The sequence below is a fragment of the Podarcis gaigeae genome (assembly GCF_964106915.1).
Source record: "Podarcis gaigeae genome assembly, chromosome: 12".
Taxonomy (NCBI): domain Eukaryota; kingdom Metazoa; phylum Chordata; class Lepidosauria; order Squamata; family Lacertidae; genus Podarcis; species Podarcis gaigeae.
Window position 1 is genome coordinate 22,817,393 of NC_139688.1, and position 24,861 is coordinate 22,842,253.

Consider the following 24,861-nt stretch of genomic DNA (forward strand, 5'->3'; position numbering starts at 1 on the left):
AATTAGAGATACCAGGTATTCAGCATGCAACCCTTTGCATGCAAAACTTGTTTACCACTAGCCCATGAAGACCTCATCCCATAAATGCTATCACCTATAAAAAATTGCCCCCACCCAGCCAAAGCTCCATAACTGGCTTTCCAAAGATTTCAATATTTCAGATATTGACTTTCCAATCAAACTTTTTTTAGCAGACAGCCAATGCATATTACAAAGTATAATGGGAATCAATATTAATACTTACATTTTTTTATAGAGAGGATAACTATATTTTAGATGAGAAGTGAATTATGAAGATAGCTATTGTCCTGACCAAATCTACATCTTCCCTTGGAGCAATTTAACCTATTTCTACTGCACCATTTGCACTTGACATAAATCACTTGCACACTAGGAGTAGGTGCTAAGTTCAGTGGAAGTTGAGGGCACTCAGGAGATCAAATTATAAGGCCCATCAATTGCCGTCTAATCTTGAGTCAAAGTTCATGAAAACTGCAGTGAAAGAGGCCCAGCACAAAGTTTAATTAATGATTAGATCAGTTCGCTTCAGCACTCAGAGGGAGCATGCTGTTAATTATATGGGTGTAATGACTTTACAGTATGTAGCAGGGGGTGGAATGAATCTATGCTCCACTTCCAGCAGTTACTGGAGAGACATTGATTCAACAAAACATGAAATGGAACACGGAACAAAAGTGACAGGTTTGATGCCAGCCAGCATTTTAGAAATATTGCCACATATGTGTAAGAAAATGGGATTGTCTATTAATGTTGACATGGTCTTCATGTTCCAATAATAGTTGCATTGGATCAGAGTTTCTGTGTTTATAGATTAAAATCAAGTTCAAAAGTATAAATAGAGTAATAAAACACCTCAAAGCCAGTAACACAAAGAAGAATGCAATATACCAGTAGCTTTCAAGGGTCTCTCTGTGACTAATTAGCTAAGTTACCAGACAGCAGCAGCTAAAAACAACGAGGACCAGGGGGACTTCCCTTGGTAGGTTGTTCTAGATTAGGTGTAGCCAACATGGTGCCCTCCAGTTTTTGCTGGACAACAGCTTCAGTAAGCTCAACCAGCCTGACCAATAAGGATGATGGATGCTATAGTCTAGTAATATCTAGAAGGCATCACATTGGCTGTTCTAAATCAATAGTAATCTTTTCATATTAAGGATCCAAGTCCAAATTTGCATTTGGAGATCCACATTTTCATTTTGATATATTTGTAAGACTGTAGTATTGTTGCTGTGATTTACCTTAGGTCAGGCTGTGGCTTTCCTGTGAAGAAGCACTACTGAAATCAAATGGGCTTACCTCTGAGCAGACATGCCAAATATTTTACTGTTAACTGTGCTATAAACCTTCAGAAATGCAACCCAGATCACGGGGGGCAGGGGATCTGAAATTCCTATTAGGACAACATTATGTCAACCAAAATAATGTGCAAGCTTTCAACTTCTCTAGATCTCTTCATCAAGCTAAATGATAAAGCAAGTGTGGAGAGGAGAAACGTTAGCTAATGGTGAAGCAACCAGGTTTGTATATGGTCATAGTCTCAAGATGGAATTTAGGAGGAGATAGCAGACATTCAAGTGAGGCAATATTAGGTGCTATGCAGATTTCACATTCACCTAGAGCTGCAGGGAAGAAACATACAATGATAGATTCCTCATATTTTAAAACATAGAATCCAGTTGTTTCCACAGTCTATCTCAGTTTGTCTGAAGTATATTCTATCATCTTGCTAACTATTGGGGCTGGGGAGTTGTTTTTTCAGGATTCTGTCTTCTGGACAGCAGCAGGAAAAACAGCATGTGTGTGGGTGGGTGTTTGAAAGAGTAGGTGGCAGCTAGTGAGAGTTCCCTCCATGTGGCGATTATATTTTTCTTGATTTAACTGCATCTTGGCACAGCCTAGCTGGCAGGTTTGAAGGGCAACCTGGTCATCACACACATTTATGTCAGCAGATGCTGAGTTGCATCTTTTGTCCGGATGGGTGAGTCACACACAGAAAAGCATCACTCCCATTACAAACTATACTTTTAGGGGTTATGAACAAAGATTTTGAAGTTTGCAGTACATACTTTTTGATTTTCCTTCAATGTTACTTCTCTTTCCTAGGTATGCCAGCACCTCGCATATTCAGGCAGTTGCCTGGGGACCACAAATTTTATCAAGGATTTCTCTTTGAACCGAGTCTTCAGCTTGCTGAGATCTTACCCATCCTCTCTGCTGCTCTTCCAGAACTTTGGAGACTGGTAGGGCAAATGAAGCCAGGAGCTCAAAAGTGAGTAAGTGGTATGCTTTTGCTGATCATTAAACAAGTCTCTTGAATTGTAGGTGGTGGTGAGGGGCAGAAACTGCCCTTGATTTCCCTGGAGACTCCCAGAAACGTATTGCCAGCCCATTATTACATTACTTTGTATAGAGGTTTTACATGTACAGAGGGCTTTACAGTTCATACCTGATATGTAAGAATTCCACTTCTGCAAATGCTTGTAGTAATTCATGGCACATAGGCATTATGTTTACAGGGAGGTAAGCTTCTCTCCCCCTGCTCTTCATCCTCTCTTTATGTTTGCACCAGTTACAAGACAGAACAGGAGACCAGTTTAAATAAAAGAAAATAAATCAGAGGATACAATACTGAGGGTGATCGCTGTGGAATATAGGAGAGAGAACCTGATATGTGATTGGCAAATGGGAAGTGGCTTCATGCCAGGTGCATGCGAGTTCAAAGAGATGAGTGCCAGTGGCAAAGCTGGGCCTGGATTAGAACATGACAGGAAACAGGTGTTAGGAATGAACTAGTCCAGAAGCACAGAGTACTTGCTGAGACCTCTGGTCAATTGGCTGGAAGCCATCTCCCTGCTCAGACATTTCCTGCTTCATGCTGAGCTACTCTGCCCACCAACAGAGGTACATGAAACCCCAGCTAACAATTGAAATGACAGAAATCAGCTTGTTTTCCATATAAATCCACAATATACCCCATATTGAAGGAGAGGTAGGAAGAGGCAGCTGAGTAGGATTCTCAATGGGCAGTGGATGGGGGACAATTCATAGTTCTTTGCTGCTCTCTATGACTAGCCAAAACTAATTTATATATGTGCCTAGGATTATTCACATGTTTATGTTGTTCATCATATTCAGCTTGGAGCAGAACTCTGAATATGTTGGTGTGTAATTTTGATTTGTTTTGTTAAGTGTGGTGAATACGAAGCGTAAGCTACAGGAAATCAGCAGGAAGCCTAACTATGTATGCAAGGACATTCTGAGGCCTTCACTCATATTTATACCTGACAAATCTTCTCAGGCACATTTATCTCAATAATGCATCTAGACGGCATTGGTTTTCTATATTTCCATTACCCAACAGGCTCTATCTCTCTGTCTTCACACACACCCACACACCCTGTCATGGAAGTGCTGTCATTCCAGCATAAACCCTAACTATATGTAGATTAGCACTATTTATTTATTTAAATCACATTTTTATTTACTTTTCATTCAGTTACACATTTTTAATGATCTTTACATTACATTCAAGTTATAACCATTTTCAATATTGTATCTTTTCCTACCCCTGTGACTTCCTTCCACCACATTGCAGCTTCTTCTACTTACATTTATTTTTCCATTGTGTTGTGAATATTATTTTCATTTTTCCCCATAAAACGAGTGGCTTATCTATCCATATTTTAGCTTTGCAAAATTTAATATGTGTATTTATTTACTAAGTTAAACATCTCTAAAAACAAGTATCCACAGAAATAAAAAAGTGTTCATTTAATCAAAACCTTAAAAATGCCATCCACCCATCAACTATGCTGCTGTATGTGTGTCTTTGCCCCCCACCCCCACTTGTCTGTTGATTTGTCCAATCTCTGTGCCAGACTATTTTATAATCATCCTTCCTAGCCAAAACGTCTTGAGTAGCACAGATCTTGAACACCACAGTGGACAAAGAATCATTTGTCCACAGTGGCTTCCTGTAGGTTATTTTAGTGGATTTATCACCCTGAACTAAGCCCAGGCCATCTGTTACATCCTTTAATTACAAATGCAGAAAGAGGTAATTCACAAAGGCATCATAAAGAAAGTAAAATATAAATGATTTAAGGGCAAGCGTATGTTATTTTTCATGCACCAATCAGGCGTAAATGACTTTTAAAAAATCAAGATCTTCCTAACAGGGCAGGGATGGGAATGCACACCAAAGGAATGCTTTTCCTCAAATCACCCAGTCTTCTGGGGTGTCATCCATCCAAAAATGACATATCTGATTAATTAAAACATACACAAGATTATGTTGTTGCTGATTTATTAGTGGAGTTCAAGCTCTTTCATTAACGCACCGTTTTTTCTTTCCTCCTCCTGGGTCTTTTTCCCAGGAGGACAGATTGGGAAGGGGGAGAACAAAAATGCAAGGAGTATTTATGGCTCAAGCACACAGTGATATTTCAAAGCCCCATTTTCAAATCACTTTGAACTGACAATATTTGATCAAATAGAGATTGCAGTATTTTAGAAAGGATATGAGATTCCCATTTACATTTCAATATTTTTTTCTCTCAGTTCTGTGGGTTGATTAAGACTCATATGAATATTTAATCCAACGGCTTGTCCTGACTCTCTCTTGAGATTCCATTATTGAGAACACTGATACATATGGAGAAGTTAAGCTTAGGGAGTAAACACTCATTTCATGAAGGGTGAATTTTATCATCGTGTCTAAGAGTGGGTTGGAAAAATCCTGGTTCCACAATTTGTCTTAGCCACAAGAGGATTGGGCAAGCCACTGTTCATTCATTACCTCTATTTCTTTCTTCTCCCCTCTTAAGCGTTATATTTGTCCTGGCCACTTTTTAAGCAATACCCTGGGGATGTAAGTGCTTAAGTGTAAGCCAAGGATCTCCTCCTGCTCCTAAGATCTCACTCAGCAGGTCCAGTAAATGCCATCCCTTACAGCATGTGTGGGGTATTTGGTTTTCCATTATGAGGTCCCATTGACTTACAGATAACCAGGGGCTACTTCTGAGCCATAGCTAGTGGTGGGTGGAGGTTGTAGTACTGCAGGACACTGTCACTCTCTCTCTCTCTCTCTCTCTCTCTCTCTCTCTCTCCCTATGCCAGTCAATCTCTCTGTGTTGCATGAAATTAGGTTCCCCACCCCAGTACTACAGACTTCCCAAAGCCCAAGTCTAGGTGTCTTCCAGGGGAAGTAGGAGACCTCAGTGCACAGAATCATCCAGTGCACTAGCAGGTCCTCTGCACAAGTTTACTAGTGTTAGCCACTCTGAGACCTTGGCATGGGGCGGAATATAAATAAAATAAAATAAAATAAAATAAATAAAGCAAGGAAAAAAATATTGATTTGTTTTGTGCTATGTGGCTGGGTGAATATTATCCACAACAGCCAGTAGGGATGGGTGAATCTCAACTTTGGTTTCTTGTTTTTCCACTCTTAAAGTTCACTTCTTCACATTTCCACATCAGTTTGTGAATTTTTAGAAAACAAGTCCTTATAAAAAATTCAGCAGCAGTGCAAATTTCTTCTGATCTACACATTTGCATACCATTTACCCAAAGACAACACATTTTTGTACGTTATTTTTACCAATATGCAACTTTATGCACACTTTACTTTTGTTCACGTTATGTTGCTAATTTCAAAGGATGGCTGTGTTTCAGTTCACACATTGTTTTAGAAAGTGCAAATTAGGTAGGTCCCCCTACAAATGTGAAATGAATCAAATATGTCCCCCCATCCCTAGAGCTAGTGACCAGAATCCAGGCAGTCAAACCAGGCAGAATCCAGGCAGTCAAACCAGTTGTTATGCCCATGGCTCTACCCCATTCCGAGCTAAAGTTGGAGTTTCTGAACTGATAGTTTGGTGTGAACTATCAGGCACTATTCACACTGTCCCTGCTTCAGGGTTATAAGCAGATTTAAGGGTGCTGCTGGATGCCAAGATACAGCCAAGCTTCATGTGTTGGGGCAGCCATGTTTATTTTATAAATTTGTCTGCCCCATTCACATATAAAATGGTATGAGTGTGGGTCTATTTTTAAAAACATGAAAAGAAGCACAGGGTAGGGGAGCTAAACCCTCCCCTCCTATACTTAACTGGGCTCTACCACCCCACCCCCCGCCACAGTTAGCTAACTTGCATTATGGGAACTATGCTGGGATAAAAGTAAATCAAGCAGAAGAACACAGCTGACTAAAACGGATGTGTGGGGATAGTTTAACTTCTATGCCTTGCATGTTCCACAGGCTCTCCCTTCTACACAGGGAAGACATGTGAACATTCACAGCTGCCCCATCACATCTAGTTTGGCCCTATGATTGTCTATTTATTTATTATACTTCAGTTTTATGTCATTATCGTTGATGAAAATTGAAAAATAAAAAAGGAAAGAGAACAGATCTATTACTGCATAAGAATAGTCTGTTGGATCATGCCAATGGCCCATCTTGTCCAGCATCCTGTTCTCACAGTGGCAAGCTAGATGCCTGTGGGAAACCAGGGAGTAGAACATGAGCACAAGAGCACCCTCCTCTCCCGTGGTTTCCAGAAACTAGTACTCAGAAGCATTTCTGCCTCTGAATGTGGAGGTAAGAGTATAGTCATCATGGCTAGTGGCCACGGATAGCCTTCTCCCCCATGAATACATGGCAAAAATAAGATATCATACAGGGACTGCTGTGCTGCCCACATTCAAATGGAAAAGTGACAGCAAATGTCCTTGTAAGCTGTAAAATTTTAAAACGTAACCCATAAAGAATAAAGCCCCCACTTCAAATTTCTGGTATCTGCATTTTATTCCAAAAGACTAAAATAAATAAAATATGATGAAAATATAAGCAAAACTTATACTGAAATTCTGTGCGCTCCCCAAATATTTTGCTAAGACAGAATCTCCATGTAGTAAAAAAAAAGACCCAGCTCGCCTATCTAGATTCATCAGTTCATGTAAAGGTGCTGCAGTTGGCACCCAGCCCATCTTTGAAAATGAGCCCTACAAACCTCTCTGTGTTAATTAGCTTTACGAACAAGCAGCTTTTGGTTTCAAAGAGCTCTGGAAATATAATTAAATACGTCCATAGCGATCTGCCTCTGGACTGCCTTCTTTCATTAGATTGCCTGGCTGGTACATGAGATCTACAATATATACTTGAGGGGGAAGCAGAAGTCCAGGTATTCCCAAGGGAGAATCATCAACCAATTTCACTTCATTCCATGCTCTGGTGTACTCTCCACGGACTAAGCTGCAGCTAACACCAATTCTGTCTGCTAGAACCTATGGGAGGAAGTAACCAGATGAGAGATATATTTTACTTTATTTTTATTACATTGACATACTGCCTTTTGGTCAGTGCACTGAAGGGCTTACAGTTTAAAATAGTGCTTTACCATTTGAAAGACATGCTACAAAAGGGAAACTGTACATGGAGAGAAGAGGAAAATAAGTGAGAGGAAAATGATTGAGCAGAAAGATTGTACCATGCATTTTCCACCCTGAAGAGAAATCATTCAATATTGTGTTTGCCTGTGGGAGTTGCCATTTCACTGCCCAAGCACAAGACCATTAAGACTGCTGTTAGAGAGAATTATCTCTTGTAAGAAAAAGTAGCCTTTAAAATATTTAATATTTATATTGTGCTTTTCCTACGTGCTCAAAATACTTCACAGAAACTACCCTCACAATAACCCTGTAAGGTAGGTTTGTACTGTTATGTCCATGCTGCAAAGAGAGGTATAAAGGCAAGAAATAGTGTCTAGCTTATCAGTGAAATAATAATAATAATAATAATAATAATAATAATAATAATAATAATAATAATAATATACCATACCACCTTTCATCCCAGGATCACAGGGCAGTTTACAGTATAAAAACACAGAAATACCTAACATAATTACAAACAAAACAATAACCTTCCACAGCCTAAAAGGCTATAGATTGTTTAATTAGCCAGAGGCCTGGCCAAAGAAAAATGTTTTTTCTGGTGCCTAAAGATATATAATGAATGTGCCAGGTGAGCCTCCCTCGGGAAAGTATTCCACAAACAGGGAGCCACCACAGAAAAGGCCTGTTCTTTTGTTGCCACCCTCTGGACCTGTCTCAGAGGTGGCACATAAAGAAGGGCCTCAGATGATGATTGCAGGGTGCATCCAGGTCAGTTCATATGGGGAGAGGTGGTCCTTGAGGTATTGCAGTCCTGAGCCATTTAAGGCTTTATAGGTGAAAAGCAGCAATTTGAATTGGGCCCAGACAGAAACTAATTGACCGCAGCCAATGCGGTCGGGCCAAGATTGGCATTACAGTGGTACCTCTGGTTGCGAATGGGATCCATTCCGGAGGCCCGTTCGCAACATGAAAAGCCTGCAACCTGAAGCACCATATCTGTGCAGGTGCGTGGCACGATTTGGCACTTGTGCGCATGCATGAAGCACAATTTAGCGCTTCTGCGCATGCGCGAGCAGCGAAACCCAGAAGTACCTCTTTCTGGTACTTCCGGGTCGCTGTGGGACACAACCTGAAAAAACGTAACATGAGGTATGACTGTATATGCTCAAACGTTGCCCCAGTGAGCAACCTGGCTGCTGAATTCTGAACTAGAGGCAGCTCCACATATAACATATTGCAGTAATATATAGCTGAGGTGATAACTCACAGCGCTGCACCAGTCATCAACATGGTCATTTGTATTATTTTGCTTTTAATACAGCAGTGTATTAACATCACTCACACTTGATGATTTTAAATGGTGCTTACAGAATAGGACTGTGTGTCTTTGCTTGATGAGAAATCAGTACTAACCAAACACAAAATGACTTAAGTACACAAATAAATAAGGTTTGAATAACACTACAGCAAGGATATGTTGAAGTTGATATACATTAGCATATGCTGTGTGCTATTAAAATGAAACTTGTATCTGGCTGTGTAATTGACTTTACCTTGAAAAGCAAGGCCCTATGGTAGAAGGTCCCTTTGTTGATCTTCCCAATAGGCACAACATTGCATTTCAGTTCATATTCAATTTCACTTATATGAAGTTCCCAGCTGAATTCATGCAATTTGTCAGTTTCGATTGGACCACCCATCTTTTCTGCAACAAACCTGTTTTAAAATCCAATAGTGACTTAAATTAACAATTGTCATAATATTTAATCAGGTTTAATACTAGCACTGTTTCTACAAAAGATCACTTTAAACCTTAAGTGGTGTTTAAATATGTTATATTTCATTATCCATCTCAATAACTTTCAAAGATGTACACATTCCCCTTCCAGTTCTTATCTGCTTTGCTGACTCTACGTGAGCTCTCAAGGCTTGTGAGTAGGAGCTGATCTTTTTTCCTACAGCGCTTAGATCCTTTTAAATAATAAAAAATAAGTATGAGGAAGAAAAAATCGTCTACAGTACAGATATAAATAAGGGTATATGTTCCCATATTAACCAGCTAGCTACCTCAGAACCTCTGGGAAGGTTCTTGCTCCACAAGATGTCACAACTGGAGATTAAGCTGGCACTACAAGGAATTCAGTCTTTCATGAGGTGATGCCTCAGTGTTGAAACTCCCTCAGCTGTGTCAACTTTTTTTTTTTAAGCACCTTTGTATCGTTTAGGCTTTAAAAGACTATTCCTTTTATTATTTGTCAGTCCTATTTTACCTTTCCATTACATGAAATTGAAAGCTGTCTTAAGTCTGTTCTGCAAAGAATGTGTGACCAAAAGGACTCACAATACTGATGTCAGGGGTTCAGAAGGAGAGACACAGGAGGGGGAGCAAATGGAGAGTGAGGAGGAGTACGAGGGGGGCGCAGGCAGTGACAGTGGCCAGAGTTATTCCACAAGCCTCTCTAGCGAATCGGAGGACTCACAGAAGGGAGCGCTGGTGGCCAGAGCGAGGGGGGTTCCGGGGGGAAGCCCCAGGAGGGAGGGGCCAGCGGGGAGTCCCTGAGCAGCAGTTGGAGATCAGGACCAGCGTCTCCACCAGAGCGCAGTGGGGAGGGGGAGTCCCAGGAGTCGGGACCAGTGTCCTCACCACCAGAGGGAGGAGAGGAGTCAGGTTTGGCAACGCCCACATCAGGAAGCGGGGAAACGGTCAGAAGGAAAGTCACCGGCTGGGCGCGCGCGCCAAGTTCAAATGTACAGGAGTGCGGCACAGCGGGGAGCCCGGGAAGGGAGCCAGGTCCTAAAGTCCGCCGGAGGGAGGGACAAGACTCAGGGGGCTCAGCGTCAGAGGAGTCCAGGAAGGAGGAAACCCCAGAGGGCAGAAGGACCCAGCGAAGGAAAAAACAGCGTAAGAGGTGGAGCCGGGCTAGAATCTTAAACTGGTGTGGGTGGAGCAGTGAGTCAGAGGGGACTTAGCCGGTCTAGCGTCAAGACGTGGGTCTGCGCGCCCAGAGCTTTGAAATGGAAACTAAACTTCAATAAAGACTTTTGTACATTATATCCACCGGGCGTTGGTCCTCTGTGAGCTGGGATCTAGAGGCAGACCTGACAGTAAGTCCCCCCTCTCCACACCAATTTTATCACCTCGTGACGTGCGGGAAAGCAGTGAGGGGTGAAGATTGGTACTTCGCGAGCTCACGAATACCTGAAAAATGACTACCGAAGAGAAGGTAGCAAGTTTGCAAAATGCTGTGACGCAGCTGAACGCAGAGATTTTGGCGTCCAGAAAGAAGGAACAGGAAGCAGCTGCTGCCTGCCAGGATCTGCGAACCAGGTTAGAAGTGCTGACTGCACAAGGGCTACCGGCCGCCAGACCAGAGGGGATTGGGCTGGGGAACAGAGGAGGGAGCCTTGTGTCGCATTTCGATGGGAACCTGCAGCAGTATCCTAACTTCAGAGCAGATGTAGTATATGCACTGCAACTGCTGGAGAAAGACTTTAGAAGAGAGGAAGAGAAAGTGGGATTTATAGTATCGCATTTGCGGGGAGAGGCTAAATCCTGGCTGCGCGATCTCTGGAGAGATAAGGATCCAGCCCTCCAAAATGCGGGTGCCTTCCTTAAAGTGATGGATGCGTGTTTTTTGTCTGAGATTGATGTGGATATCGCTAGGAAAGAGATTCACGGACTAAGGCAAGGCAGAGCCACTGTAAGGCAATATCATTCACGCTTTTTTGCATTGGTGAATGTAATGGGCTGGGAGAGAGAATCGTCTGCCGTCAGAGACCTGTTCTGGGAGGGGCTGAACGGAGCTGTGAAAGACGAAATTGCAAGGGGAGAGAGACCCCAAACCACCAAAGACGTTGTGGAGAGGGCACTCACGATTGGGGTTAGGCTGGAAGGACGCCCTTGGGACAAGGAGGAAGAGCATTGGGGACGCACGCCAGCGAGAGGACCGCCCCCCTTTCCCAAGGAAGCGGCGCGCGCTCGATCCATGCCTCCGCTGGGAGGAGGAGAGGAGCCGATGGAGATAGGTGGTGCTAAGGCTCAGTCCACAGCCGGAGCCCTAACGCCGGGAGCAGTCAAAATGAAGCCTCCTAGAGGGACCAGGAAGTGCTACATCTGCGACAGTGCTCAGCACATGGCGAAAGAGTGTCCCCAGCGGTTTCACAAGCACACTGCAGCCGCAGCGACAGTAACAGAAGCAGTTCAGCAGAGTGACTCACAGCAGGAAAACTCCACTGTCTGGCTGGAAATGGAGTCACTGGGGGCCAGCCAGACAAGTCAGTGAAGCAATCCCCAGTAATGTTACAGCCCACAGACCCCCTCCCACCCAAACCAGTAGTGCAGCTCACCGCATCCCTTCAACTTCCCAATGGGCTCACTGTGGAAATCCCCATTACCATTGACTCTGGGAGCAATGCAGATTTTATAGGCATGGAGTTCATCCAGCAACATGGCATAGCCCTTCTGCCAGCGACGGTACCTCTGAACGTTGTCACGGTGGACGGCAGGGAGCTACTGGGAGGGCAAGTGCTACAGCAGACGCCGCCAATGGTGATGCGCATTGGTAATCACCGCGAAGTCATCAGCTTCAACGTCACCCGCCTGTCAGACACGCCCATAGTGTTGGGAATGAGTTGGCTGGATAGGCACAGCCCGGCATTAGCTTGATACCAGCGGCAACTGACCTTCGGCTCCTCCTACTGCGCAGAACACTGCATCCTGGCTGACTTGGACGATGAGGAGCACGAGGATGGACCACAGCTGAACTTGGGCATGTTGCAAGCGGTACCTAACAAGTACAAAGAATTTTTGGAGGTCTTCTGCGAGAAAGAAGCGGACAAGCTGCCTCCCCACAGACCCTACGACTGCAAGATTGACCTCCTGCCGGGGGCGACGCTCCCGACGGGGAAACTGTATTCCATGTCTGAGGATGAATTGCAGGAGCTCAGGGAGTTCATAGATCACAACTTGAAGCGGGGATTCATCCGAGAGTCCAAGGCGGTGGGGGGCAGCCCTGTATTCTTTGTAAAGAAGCGGGACACGCCCCAAAAGAGGCTTGTAGTTGATTACCGCCTCTTAAATGCGAAAACTAAGCCCTCAGCCTTCCCTATGCCCAAGATCGATGACCTGCTGGCGACGGTGAGGAAGGGTCGCATCTTTACCAAGTTGGATCTGCGCGGAGCGTACAATCTCATTCGCGTGAGGGAAGGTGACGAGTGGAAAACGGCCATGTTTACGCCGCTGGGCACCTATGAATATAGAGTTATGCCTTTTGGATTACAAAATGGCTCCCACTGTTTTCAAGCATTCATGCATCATGTCTTGGCGGGTCTTCTCTACACAAAGTGCGTGTGCTTCCTGGACGACATCCTCATCTTCTCGGAGTCGCCGGAGGCTCACGAGAGAGATGTCAGGGAAGTCCTGCAGCGGCTGCGGGAGCACCGGCTTTACGCCAAGCTGGAGAAGTGCCAGTTCGACAAGACGGAGGTGGACTTCCTGGGCTACAAACTGTCCGACAAGGGACTCGCCATGGACAGTACCAAGGTACGGGCAGTGCTGGACTGGAAGAGCCCACGCAATCGAAAGGAAGTCCAGAGGTTTGTCGGCTTTGCCAACTTTTATCGCAAGTTCATCAAAGGTTTCGCCATGCAGACAGCGGCCATCACTGACACCCTCAGTTCCAAGAAGAAGAAGTTCATCTGGACGGAGCAGGCAGAGCAGTCCTTTCAGAAGCTCAAGCACCTCTTCGCGTCCGAGGAACACCTGCTACACGTGAACCCCAGCAGGCCCATGAGAGTGGAGACGGACGCGTCAGACAGGGCCGTGGGGGCCGTCCTGTTGCAGAAAGACCACCAGGGGGACTGGAGGCCGTGCGCTTTCTACTCCAGGAAACTCAGCAAGTCGGAGCAGAACTACACCATCTGGGACAGGGAGTTACTGGCCATACATGCAGCCTTCAAGGCGTGGCGGCATTTCCTCGTCGGGGCCAAACACACGGTGCAGGTCCGTACAGACCATAAGAACTTGGAGTACTGGCGCACGGCGAGGTTCCTGAACCAGAGACACATCCGCTGGGCGGAGTTCTTTGCAGATTTCGACTTCAGAATAGAATACATCCCTGGAAACAACAACATCATGGCGGACGTGCTGTCCAGGAAACCGCAGTATCTCGAAGAAGAGGCGCCGGCGGTGGCCAAGCATATTTTCGCACCAAAGGCGTGGGCATGCGCGTCAGCCACGGTGGACCTGGACGCGGTGCGTCGCGCGCTGCAGACGGACTCCTTCGCGCGAGCCAAGATGGAGGAGGTGCGTAGCGGCACGGCGAGGGACGACGACTTCCAAATACGCGATGGCCTGCTCATCCGCTAAGGAGCCCTCTACGTGCCGGGAGACAACCTCCGCGCGAGGGTCCTGCAACAGCTGCACGACGCGCCCAGCGCGGGACACTTCGGCAAGGAGAAGACGGTGGACCTAGTAGCCAGAGACTTTTGGTGGCCCAAGATGAGGGGGGATGTCGCGGAATACGTCAAGAGGTGCGACACCTGCCAAAGGGCCAAACCAGTACACCAGCCGCCGGCGGGCCTGTTGGAACCGCTACAGACACCGTTCGAACCGTGGGAGAGGGTGGCCCTGGACTTTGTCACGGATCTGCCCAGCTCGAGAGGCAAGACGGCAGTACTCGTGGTAGTAGACTTGTTCACCAAGATGGCCCACTTCATTCCTTGCGCGAAGGTGGCCACAGCCGAGCAGACCGCCAAGCTGTTTATAGACCACGTGTTCAAGGTGCACGGCCTACCACGGTCCATCTTGTCCGACAGGGGGCGCCAGTTCATATCCAACTTCTGGCAAAAGCTGATGGGTTTCCTGAACGTCAAGGTCAGCCTGGCGTCGGCGCGACACCCGCAGACTAACGGACAGGCGGAGAGAGTCAACGCCATCATGCAGCAGTACCTGAGATGCTACGCGAACCAGCAGCCCTCGACCTGGGTGGACTACCTACCGCTAGCCGAGTTTGCCTACAACAACACGAAACACGTGTCCACGGGGGTGACACCGTTTTTCGCCAACAATGGGCGGCATCCCAGAACCTTCCCGGGTTTAGAGAAAGTGAGGGAGGGGGAGCCGCAGGGAGCAGAGGCCGTGGCAGCGGAGTTGCAGGAGATCCACGAGCAGCTCAGGAGGCAGTTAGAGATGGCGAAACAGGCTTACAAAGTGCAGGCAGACCGACACAGGAGGGTTGGGGAAGACATCCGGGTAGGAGACTGGGTCTGGTTAGCAGCCCAGGCAGTTCTGGCCAGATCGTTGGCCAAGAAGAAGCTCGGGCACAAGCAGCTAGGGCCTTACCAAGTAGAGGCGCAGATCAACCCAGTGGCCTTCCGGTTAACACTCCCGGAGGGGTCCAGAATGCACCCGGTCTTTCATAGATCAGTGCTCACACCCTACAAAGAGCCCCACAGGTTTCAGGCACCAGGGACAGCGCCAGACCCACTCAGGGAAGCACCCCAAAAGGGGGGGTCGCCGAGAAGGGGGCCACTCAACGAAGCCACAGAGATTTTAGACTCAAGGTGGGGGGAGGACGGGATTGAATATCTTCTTGCCACAGAGGACACCCCGGCCAGCGCCAACAGGTGGGTGCCGGATTACGCATTGGAGGAGCAGTTGCTCAAGGAAGAATTCCATACACTTTTCCCGCACAAGCCTATGCCGGCGGGCTTTTTCGATGATTGTCTGTTCACACCCACACTCTCGGCCAGCACTTTCCGGGGTTTCTCGTCAGCGGAGGACTCGGCTCCGGGAGGCAGCTCCCCAGAGGGCTCGCTCTCAGGTTTTGGCACGGGGGGATCTTATTGGTGGGAGGACCAACCCGAAGTGGGATGGCGCAGAGACATGCCGGAGGGACCCTGGGAAGTGGCGTCACCTCAGGCGACAGGGGGAGAAGGGGTTTTGAGTGATTTGGGGGCGGCCTCAGATTTCGAACACACCGCCCAGGAGATGGTAGCGGAGGGAATCGCAGTCGACGAGCCCATGGAGGACTTTCCGGACTTATCACGATGGCTGCACGCCTCGGGGGACGAACTGTATCCTGAACTCACCCTGACAACTCTAGAGCACCCGGAACCCGCACCTGAAGAGGGGGAGGGGGGAAGGGGGGGCTTCGAGGGGGGGATGGATGTCAGGGGTTCAGAAGGAGAGACACAGGAGGGGGAGCAAATGGAGAGTGAGGAGGAGAAGTACGAGGGGGGCGCAGGCAGTGACAGTGGCCAGAGTTATTCCACAAGCCTCTCTAGCGAATCGGAGGACTCACAGAAGGGAGCGCCGGTGGCCATAGCGAGGGGGGTTCCAGGGGGGAAGCCCCAGGAGGGAGGGGCCAGCGGGGAGTCCCTGAGCAGCAGTTGGAGATCAGGACCAGCGTCTCCACCAGAGCGCAGTGGGGAGGGGGAGTCCCAGGAGTCGGGACCAGTGTCCTCACCACCAGAGGGAGGAGAGGAGTCAGGTTTGGCAACGCCCACATCAGGAAGTGGGGAAACGGTCAGAAGGAAAGTCACCGGCTGGGTGCGCGCGCCAAGTTCAAATGTACAGGAGTGCGGCACAGCGGGGAGCCCGGGAAGGGAGCCAGGTCCTAAAGCCCGCCGGAGGGAGGGACAAGACTCAGGGGGCTCAGCGTCAGAGGAGTCCAGGAAGGAGGAAACCCCAGAGGGCAGAAGGACCCAGCGAAGGAAAGAACAGCGTAAGAGGTGGAGCCGGGCTAGAATCTTAAACTGGTGTGGGTGGAGCAGTGAGTCAGAGGGGACTTAGCCGGTCTAGCGTCAAGACGTGGGTCTGCGCGCCCAGAGCTTTGAAATGGAAACTAAACTTCAATAAAGACTTTTGTACATTATATCCACCGGGCGTTGGTCCTCTGTGAGCTGGGATCTAGAGGCAGACCTGACAACTGAGTAAACAGAGACAAACTCTCTGAAGGGTTGATAAAGGAAAGCAGGTCAAAATGGGGACTATATTCAGTAGATTTCAAAATCAATCCCTTAAAATATTTACTTTGAATTCACAAAAAAGACGTCCTGGTACTCACTGTGCAAGGGCTACAACCTGTTCTTTCGTGGTTGGTAGTGGGAGAATTGTTTTGGAAACCTCAGTAATGTAATCCACCAAGATGGAATCAACAGGGGGATACCATAAGGCCTTTAGAGGAACTTCTTCAACTATTTTAGGCATCACTGGCTCCGGTTCTTCTTCTTTGGGTTTTTCTTCTTCCTTTTTCCCTTTCCCTTTTCTTTTGCAAAAAGCACAGGGGTATTAGGAATGCTTCCCACATGCTCTGATTTAAGTTAAAGTAAACAGGTATGTCAGCTTAGAGAAAAGAAAGAGATATTCTCTCTCTACCCAAGGTGCTTTAATCACCATTAGATTAGAATTCCCTGCGTCTTTCCAATGACACAACACCTAGCCTTATATTCAAAAGGCCCCCTGGACGCAGGTGGTGCTGTGGTCTAAACCACAGAGCCTAGGGCTTGCCGATCAGAAGGTAGGCGGTTCGAATCCCCGCAACGGGGTGAGCTCCCATTGTTCGGTCCCAGCTCCTGCCAACCTAGCAGTTCAAAAGCACGTCAAAGTGCAAGTAGATAAATAGGTACCACTCCACCAGGAAGGTAAATGGCCTTTCCGTGCGTTGCTGTGGTTCGCCAGAAGTGGCTTAGTCATGCTGGCCACATGACCCAGAAGCTGTATGCTGGCTCCCTCGGCCAATAAAGCGAGATGAGCGCCGCAACCCCAGAGTCGGCCACAACTGGACCTAACAGTCAGGGGTGCCTTTACCTTTACCTTTACCTTTACCTTTACCAAGGCCCCCCACCACCGCCCTTTTCTGGAAAGGCATTCCACCACCACCACCACCACCACCACCACTGCAAAACGGCTAAGATCCTATGTTATTTTCTTGATTCGCCTTTTCCCATATGAACCTGTCTACTTTCTAAGTATAGATAGAGCCCTATTTTGCATCCTACTACTGATGGTACTAGGATGGCACTAGCACAGGGCAGCATCATGTCACCAGAGACACCAAGACTATGGAAATCCTTGTCACCTGAGGTTTGCATTACCTCCACAAAACAGGTTTTCCAACATGCAGTTGCTGTTCGGAGGAGATCTTTATTATATATTATCCTTTCTTTCTCACATTTGTGAGTTCAGAAGAGTGCCTTCCCTTTGCAGCTTAAAAGGGAAGCTGAGATCAGCTAGTGTTAGCCTTTTTGTTTAAATAATCCAGGATGCTTTGAGGCAGACTTAAGACAATATTTTATTTCATCAGAACTCTGGCCTTGATAGTTTATTTTTACTTGCTACTGTCTTTTTATATTTGATGGGCTGCTGTATTCGGTTTATTAATTTAATTTTACTGCTATGAATTTTTATGGGTTTTAAACAATTTGTTAGGTGCTTTGAAGGCCTATGGGCAGAAAAGGCATCTGTTAAAAATTAAAGAATTAAAGAGTCTGTTTGTAGAAACTAGCAAACATGAACCCACCAAATATGCAAGCAGTCCCAAGCCATCTTTAGAACAAGATGCGGAAAGATCTCTGTTAGCTGGGTGATAGGCGGACAGAGCCACTAACTGCAGTTCCTGGGATTAAAGTGACCCAGAAAAACTGCAACCAAATTAACAAAAATTGCTGCCAGCTGTTTCCATTTATCCTATGAGTCACATGTTTGTTATTCTGTGTGATCATGAGCACAAGTGTGGCCAGGTATGGTTTTAACCATCTGCATATATTGTTGACAGACGAGTGGAAAACGTGGGACCTCAATAATCGGGAGAAATACTGTGTGAATTACTCCTGTGATAGCTGTATTATCGGTATCATAATTCAAGACAGCTGTTACACACTCTGTTCAGCCACTTTCATAAATTTCCGAAAGATCACACTGGGGACAAAATGTGTGCATCATGTCCATTGTGGAAGCAGCCTTCACATCTGACCCAGAATTTGACCAAAATTCATTTGTGATAGATACCCTGCCTGTTGGGAAATGCTAACATTTTGGAAATCCCAGAATATGAGGTTTTAACTGGTGAAGTCAGCTGCATAAGCGTAACTATAAAGGAGCTGAATTGGGTCCTGTATAGACACTGATGTTTTAAAAACAATACTTCCATGAATCCAAAGGCTTTCCTTTTAAAAAGCAGGAAACTTAAAAGGAAGCAAAAAACCCAAAGCAACCTAAAATAAAAAGAAATCAAACAGCAGTGGAACAACAACAAAATAATCAATAAAGCTGTTTTGCTGGATTGACACAAAGAAAGCTACTCTAAAGCCACCAAACACAAACATAGATCTGTTTCTCTGCACAGCCTGCATTCATCCTTCCTCCTAGATCTATGCTGCAACCCTAGACACGGTTACCTGGTAGCAAGTCTCATTGACATTTTATTAACTTACTTCTCTGAGTGGTCATCAATAGGACTGCACTGTTAGTGTCTGAATCTTGCTAGTGAGCTTGGGGAGGATTACCTACTTCTAGCCAAAATGAGGACTTAGTCCTATATAAACTTTGGGAATGCTCTGCTTTCTATGCAACTGTGATCCCCAGTAAAGGATACATCATGACCTCAAGTGCTAGGGACATAGACATCAAAGGCTTTTTATACAGTGCTGTTAGCCCACCCTGCCAGTCTAACATGTGCTAAAATCAACCAATATGGTATCTTAGAATAAAAACAAAATTAGTACATATAGAATATGTGTTTGGAAGAATCTGAAAGAACTGCCTGGATTTCTGAGTGGTTGTAGAAACTTGTTTTTATTATGTGTAATCATATATTTTACCCGTGCTTATCCCTTGGCTCCATTTCTCTCCCCTTCCCTTTGTCTTTTTTTTAGATTGGAAGCCCCTTGGGGTATAATCTTTATAAAGCACCATGTATATGAATGGTACTATAGGATAACTAAATAGTAGTAGTAGTAATAGTAGTAGTAGTAACAACAACAACAACAACAATAATAATTATAGTCTAAAGCTTCTACACTTAATAAGAATAAGCAGCTCTTAAGAATAAAAGTACCTCGATCCTTTCTCTCTACCACCTCCTTTACTGACTGAAGAAGACCGTCCTGGAGATTCTGGCTTCTCCTTCTCCTCGATTGAGCTATAGAAATTACAAAGTAATTTCCCATTTCTCCTTGACTTCTACAAGGCATAGGCATTCTTAGAGTGTTGTGCACACATTGCATAGAGGGCAGTGGCAGTGATGTTAAAAACCTCCAGGTTATCCTCAGACAAAGCCAAAGGCAAAATAAAAAGTATATGGTTCACTGTGGAACACTAACACTAATACTAACAAAGAGACTGAAAATGGAGAGTAGCGCCCACTGGTGGAGGAAGAGGGGGTGGGGGAGTGCACCACCACCCGCAGCGCGATCCTGGTGGGGTGCCATCGCAGCTGCCCCCTGCCTGCGCTGGGCGCCACACCCCCACAGGCAGCGCACCACTCTCCAGGACCCGCACCACACCCCTGGGACGCACGGCAGCCACGTCCATGCCTGCTCACCGGGGGCAATTCGCCCCCCGTGCCGGAGCATGAAGCTCTGCCACTAGTAGCACCTTCATAAGGAATGCATTCAAGGTGGCCAGCTGCTAGTAAATTAGCATGCTGGTTAATAAAATGCTTCTTCCCTGTATTTAACCTTATCCCCCCCCCCTTCTTAAATACCAAGCAAGCAAGCAAGCAAATAAACAAAAACAGAAAAAGCATTAACTTATTACCAATTACAATAGCAGAATAAATACTTATTTACAATGAACTGGATCCAGACTAATTTAGTTGCACTTAGTTCCTACTGAAATCAATATAAAATGTTATTAATGATGAACAAGTTCATTGATTTAAATGGGAGCTATTACATTGATTTCTGTGCAAAACAGTGCAACATTATACATGTCTGCTCAGTAGTAAACTCCACTAAGTTCAATGGGATTTATTTCCAGGTAAGAGAGTATGGAACCTGTGGCCCTTCTAGGGTTGCTGACCTACAACTTCCATCATCCCTAACCGTTGACCATGCTTGCTAGGGCTGATGGGAGTCCATTGTTATCTAGAAAGCGACAGATCTGCCACCCCTGTTGTATAGGATTGTGACCTTAGATTGGATCCAACCCTATTAATTCACTGGACGTTTTAAGTCAAATATAAAAATTAGAAGACTGGCTTTTTACACCCGGAGAGAAGCATATAGTCAGTAGCAATCAAAACCAGATGTTACTGGCAATAAGGAACAGAGATTAAGTTTTTCATGCTTGAATGCAGATCTGCATTGGGGGAAATATACATGACTGTTGATGGCATTGTTATTTCACACTTCTTTCATTATAATGTATATTATTGTATATAAATCATGTTGTGCAGTTGTCTTAAGCGATTACATTAGATGTGGGAAATCAGAAAGACTATATCTGTGGAATCAAGAATTCATGAAGGGAACCACAGGGATTGTGAAATATTTATTGGGGGGTTGGATGTCATATATATTTTGTCCTTATTACATTTGGGGTTGGTAGATCTCGCTTATACTGTTGCATGCAATTTATAAGGGTTTCCTCTGCTTAGCACAGATTTTGGATAAATGGTGTTTAAATGTTGTATGATTAGTTTCAGTCCTTTAAAACTGCAGACTGCCCTGCATGCCTTGGCAGGAAGGTGGTATATAAATGCAATGAATGAATGAATTGAATGAATTTTCAAATTTTACTTCCTGGTTCTGGTTTCAAATGCTGACCAGGGAGATGCATATTTGGTTGGTCTAAACATACTCATTTTCACCTAATTCAGAACAGTTTTCATCAAGTTTATAATTACACCCAGAGGGAAACTGTGATTCCAAAGCTCAAATACATACCTAGCTCTTTCTCTACTAATTTTTCTGTTAGTACTACTGCTGGAGGTTGTAACTCGGCTGCTAAGAAAATCTTGTGGTGATTTTTCATCTGTTGCAACAGGAGGAGCTGTGAGTTCACTGGAACAATAAAGGATGCTATGCTGTTGCTGCACACCATAATATCAGACAAATAAGTATTTTGCCCACATAACAGAATAAAATATAATCTGTACAAAAAATTAGAAGTACGTATCACATGGGGAGCGAAGGAGCATGCCTGAAGACAGGGATGCCTACCCTTTTTCAATCAATGGGCCACACTCCTGCTGTAGATATGGCCAAAATGGCCAACAGCCACTCCTTTACACAGATGTGCATGTGCACACAAACCCTCGCCACATTTACAGCACATGTACAGACCACACACACATCGCAGGCAAGTATGCACACTACATTTAGATGGCCCCTTCAAAGGTGCCAATTCTAAGGAGCCCAGATCCTTTCAGCCTCCCCCAAAATATTTTGGGGAGCCCTGCCCAAAAAATTGACTATGCTGATCCTCCCCAGCCTGCTCCATCACCGTCATGTGAGAGCACATGTAAGACGCCTCCCTCTGTCCCAGGGACCCTGCTTCTTCCCCACCCCTCTGCGTCCTCAGCCTAGAGCTAACACCCCACAAGCCCCACCATGGAGGGGACTTGGCTGCTGGCATCTGGACAGGGAGAGGAGATGTAACTGGTCATGAAAAAGGAAGAAGTATTCCTTCCTGGGCTCTAAGCCCTATTTGCAACAGTTCCTATTATAAGAAGGCCCCGGAGCACAGGAAAGAGGGAGTGGTGCTGTGACAGAAGGAGAAGAAGCCTCTTTCAAAGTAAATCAAGTTAGAGGCACCCAATTTTTGGGTTGCTGAACAAATGCGGGGGTGTCACCTGGGGACCTCTCAAGAGAAGAGATTTTTTTGTTTTGTTTTTAAAAGCAATATTATTGGGGGTTACAAAAATACTCTTGGCAGTCAGCTCCAGCACACAGGCTAGCCAACCCCTATCCTAAGAATAGGTGGTGTGTCAGCAGGAAAAAGCCTGTTGAAGTACATGGGACTGGACTGAGGATGTGCGTAACCTTCAAAGAGGGATGCAACTAGAGGCATTCCTTTCTTGTCATGGTCTTTTAGACAGTACCCCTGCCATTCTATTCACTTTTTTCCTTTTTGGGTTGTGTGTTTTCTTTCTTATCTTTTCCACTTCTATGTATTCCTGTTCCTATTTTCAGTCTTTCCTTGGACGTTTTCTTTTGTTTGCAAGATAGCTTCAACTTAAACTGCAGGTGTTGAGAAAGTTGCTTAAAAAACCCCCAATGCACAACAATGCTTTGACTAAAATGTGATGTGACAGCTTCCTAAATTCCTAGCATAATTAAAAGTGATAAAACCAAAATTATCCACAAATTGTAGATAGTTGGTAGCCTTCTGTGAGTCCAAAGGCTCTTGATTCAGATAGGTTTGCTAATGGAAGAGGAAGGAAGGGGATGTTTGCTGATTTCCCCTCCCTACAACCGCCCCCCCCCCCAATGAACATCTCCCAGAAATATTTTTTGCAGGGTCCTCAATCTCATGTAACATGCAATACAGGTCAGAGTAGTGTTTAACAGACTCACAGTTCTGGTGTTTTAGAATTTACTAAGATTATAGCACGGCGATCATTAAGCTGCTGAGCACTGAGTTCCTCCAGTGACAGTAGTTTTACACCCGGTTTTACCTATGTAGGAAGATTAGAATGAAGCACAAGATGTAAGTCAACGTAGGTTTCAAGGAAACTTGACTATCTCTAGGTGAGCCACCAAAACGGTTAATCTTGCCCAGCTGCTCAGAGCAGCAGAGGATTGGCTTGGGAGTGTGCGGACAGATGGGCTCCTAGCCACTCCAAGCCAAAGGGGGCCAACCTAAAAACCCCTAGGTACAACCCTGACTGGAGCAGGCATAGCACACTTTAGGGTTTGTAAGCTCTAATTTATATTTTAATAGAATCCTAAGGTCCACCAAAGTCAGAGCTAGAATGAGTATCAGTCCTGGAGTGGGTTTTTCTCAGCATACTGCCATGAATGGGCTACCAACAAAGACTGACTGCCTCATGCATCCCCTCCCTACACCTTGTGCTGTCATTTGAGCTGCAATTGGCTGCAATTGAAGCTGGGTAGTTGTCATTTTTTATGCCTCACTGCATTGCAACTTGCCAGCCCATCTGCTAATGAAAGTTGTTGGGTTGTTTCATGTATGTGAAGTCTTAGCTTGCAAAAGATTTGGGGCATTATTGATACACAGGGTTTATAAATAGAGCAAGAAGATGGGCAATAGCCCTCTGAAGATTTTAACATACTTAAAGTAAACTTACCTGTCCAAAGTCATAGAACCCATCTGTTATTATGTTGCTGGAAGTTAAAAAACCCATTTGGCTATATTTCTGTGGAAGGTTGTGATCAAGTATTTTATCCAAAGCTGCATCACTGAAGTTGTTTTTGCGCCCAATGGACAGGTTAATTTCTTCAAGGATATCTAAAGCACTGTTCCAGAAACACAAGTACACAATAAAAAGGGTTCTTTGTACTCTAACCCATTAAAAAAAAATATCTTATTCTACTATGATATAATGCCTATTAATATCTGATCTGATCTAGTCTGATCCGTTATGGCAAAGAGACTCATTCTGCAATTAGTTATGTCTGTTTTAGTTCTCTGTATAGTAGAACTAAGCCTTTTCTAGTTCTCTGTATAGTAAGACCACTGTATAACAGTTACAGTGGTGCTAAGCTGTGCCTGAATAAGCTGTGAAATCATTTATCTCAATCAGAATTTAAGAAATTAAAAATACATCTCTATGTACAATAGTGAAATTCTCAGAGCAGGGATCCTTATGTAGTCAAAACAGCATTACCTGTACACATGGAGGTGGTTATCAGGAGGCTTGCAAAACTGCCAAGGTTTGTAGAAGTAAAAAAAGAATTCAGGAGAAAAAAACTTCTGTGGGTGTGAAAGAGGGGGGGATATGTACGCAGAATGAAAAACCATTAAGACTGAGCATGTTCAGGCACATAATGCTGGTTGTTGGTAGGAGGGAAATGTAAACTAAGGGAAGAGAGAATGTAATGGAGTATCCTGAAGAAGGGCATGGCCAGCTGACTAGAACCCTGAACAGGAGCATTACACACACTTGTAAATTCTTGATTACAAGTTTTGCAGTCACTCTGGGATTCCTACTACTCACCCTAGCCTGGTCATTGCAGCAGCGGTTGGATCATCAGCTGCACAAACCATAACAGCCCAACAGGCATTTCTTCGGACTTCATCATGTTTAGAATATAGGAGCTTAATAAGAGGTTCAAGCCCTCCTGAATTCCGTAACTAAAAAAGAAAAAAAGATATATTGCTTGCTTGCTTGTCAAAGGATACATTCAGTAGGAATATTGTCAGCACTTGGCAACACTCTAGGCTGAAAAATGAAGGTTATGTCTGCACTGTGTATGCTTCTCAGAACAAACTGAAGTAGAATAAATCCACCACCAGTAGTGTATTAATTG

At 45.2% G+C, this 24,861-nt stretch overlaps 1 protein-coding gene and 1 long non-coding RNA gene across 16 annotated transcripts in view; one reads left to right on the forward strand and one right to left on the reverse strand.

The window, feature by feature from the left end:
* Positions 1–24,861, forward strand: part of LOC310828101 — a 94,958-nt gene that overhangs the window by 1,855 nt on the left and 68,242 nt on the right. For 3 of the 5 annotated variants that reach the window (XR_014556664.1, XR_014556665.1, XR_014556667.1), the window contains exon 2: positions 2,125–2,290. This is a non-coding gene — a long non-coding RNA (uncharacterized lncRNA). Of the gene's footprint in view, positions 1–2,124; positions 2,295–24,861 lie in introns of all 5 variants that reach the window. The other 2 variants (XR_014556663.1, XR_014556666.1) reach the window with 1 other exon arrangement.
* Positions 6,814–24,861, reverse strand: part of ARMC3 (armadillo repeat containing 3) — a 61,312-nt gene continuing 43,264 nt past the window's right edge. For 10 of the 11 annotated variants that reach the window (XM_083704768.1, XM_083704770.1, XM_083704767.1 and 7 more), the window contains 8 exons: positions 24,549–24,685; positions 23,679–23,847; positions 22,945–23,045; positions 21,313–21,429; positions 19,482–19,565; positions 16,491–16,691; positions 8,976–9,138; positions 6,814–7,311 (listed from right to left, as the gene is read on the reverse strand). In XM_083704768.1, the coding sequence (XP_083560894.1) occupies positions 7,102–7,311; positions 8,976–9,138; positions 16,491–16,691; positions 19,482–19,565; positions 21,313–21,429; positions 22,945–23,045; positions 23,679–23,847; positions 24,549–24,685 (1,182 nt within the window). In that variant the 3' untranslated portion in view covers positions 6,814–7,101. The remainder of the gene's footprint in view (positions 7,312–8,975; positions 9,139–16,490; positions 16,692–19,481; positions 19,566–21,312; positions 21,430–22,944; positions 23,046–23,678; positions 23,848–24,548; positions 24,686–24,861) is intronic. The other variant, XM_083704771.1, reaches the window with a different exon arrangement.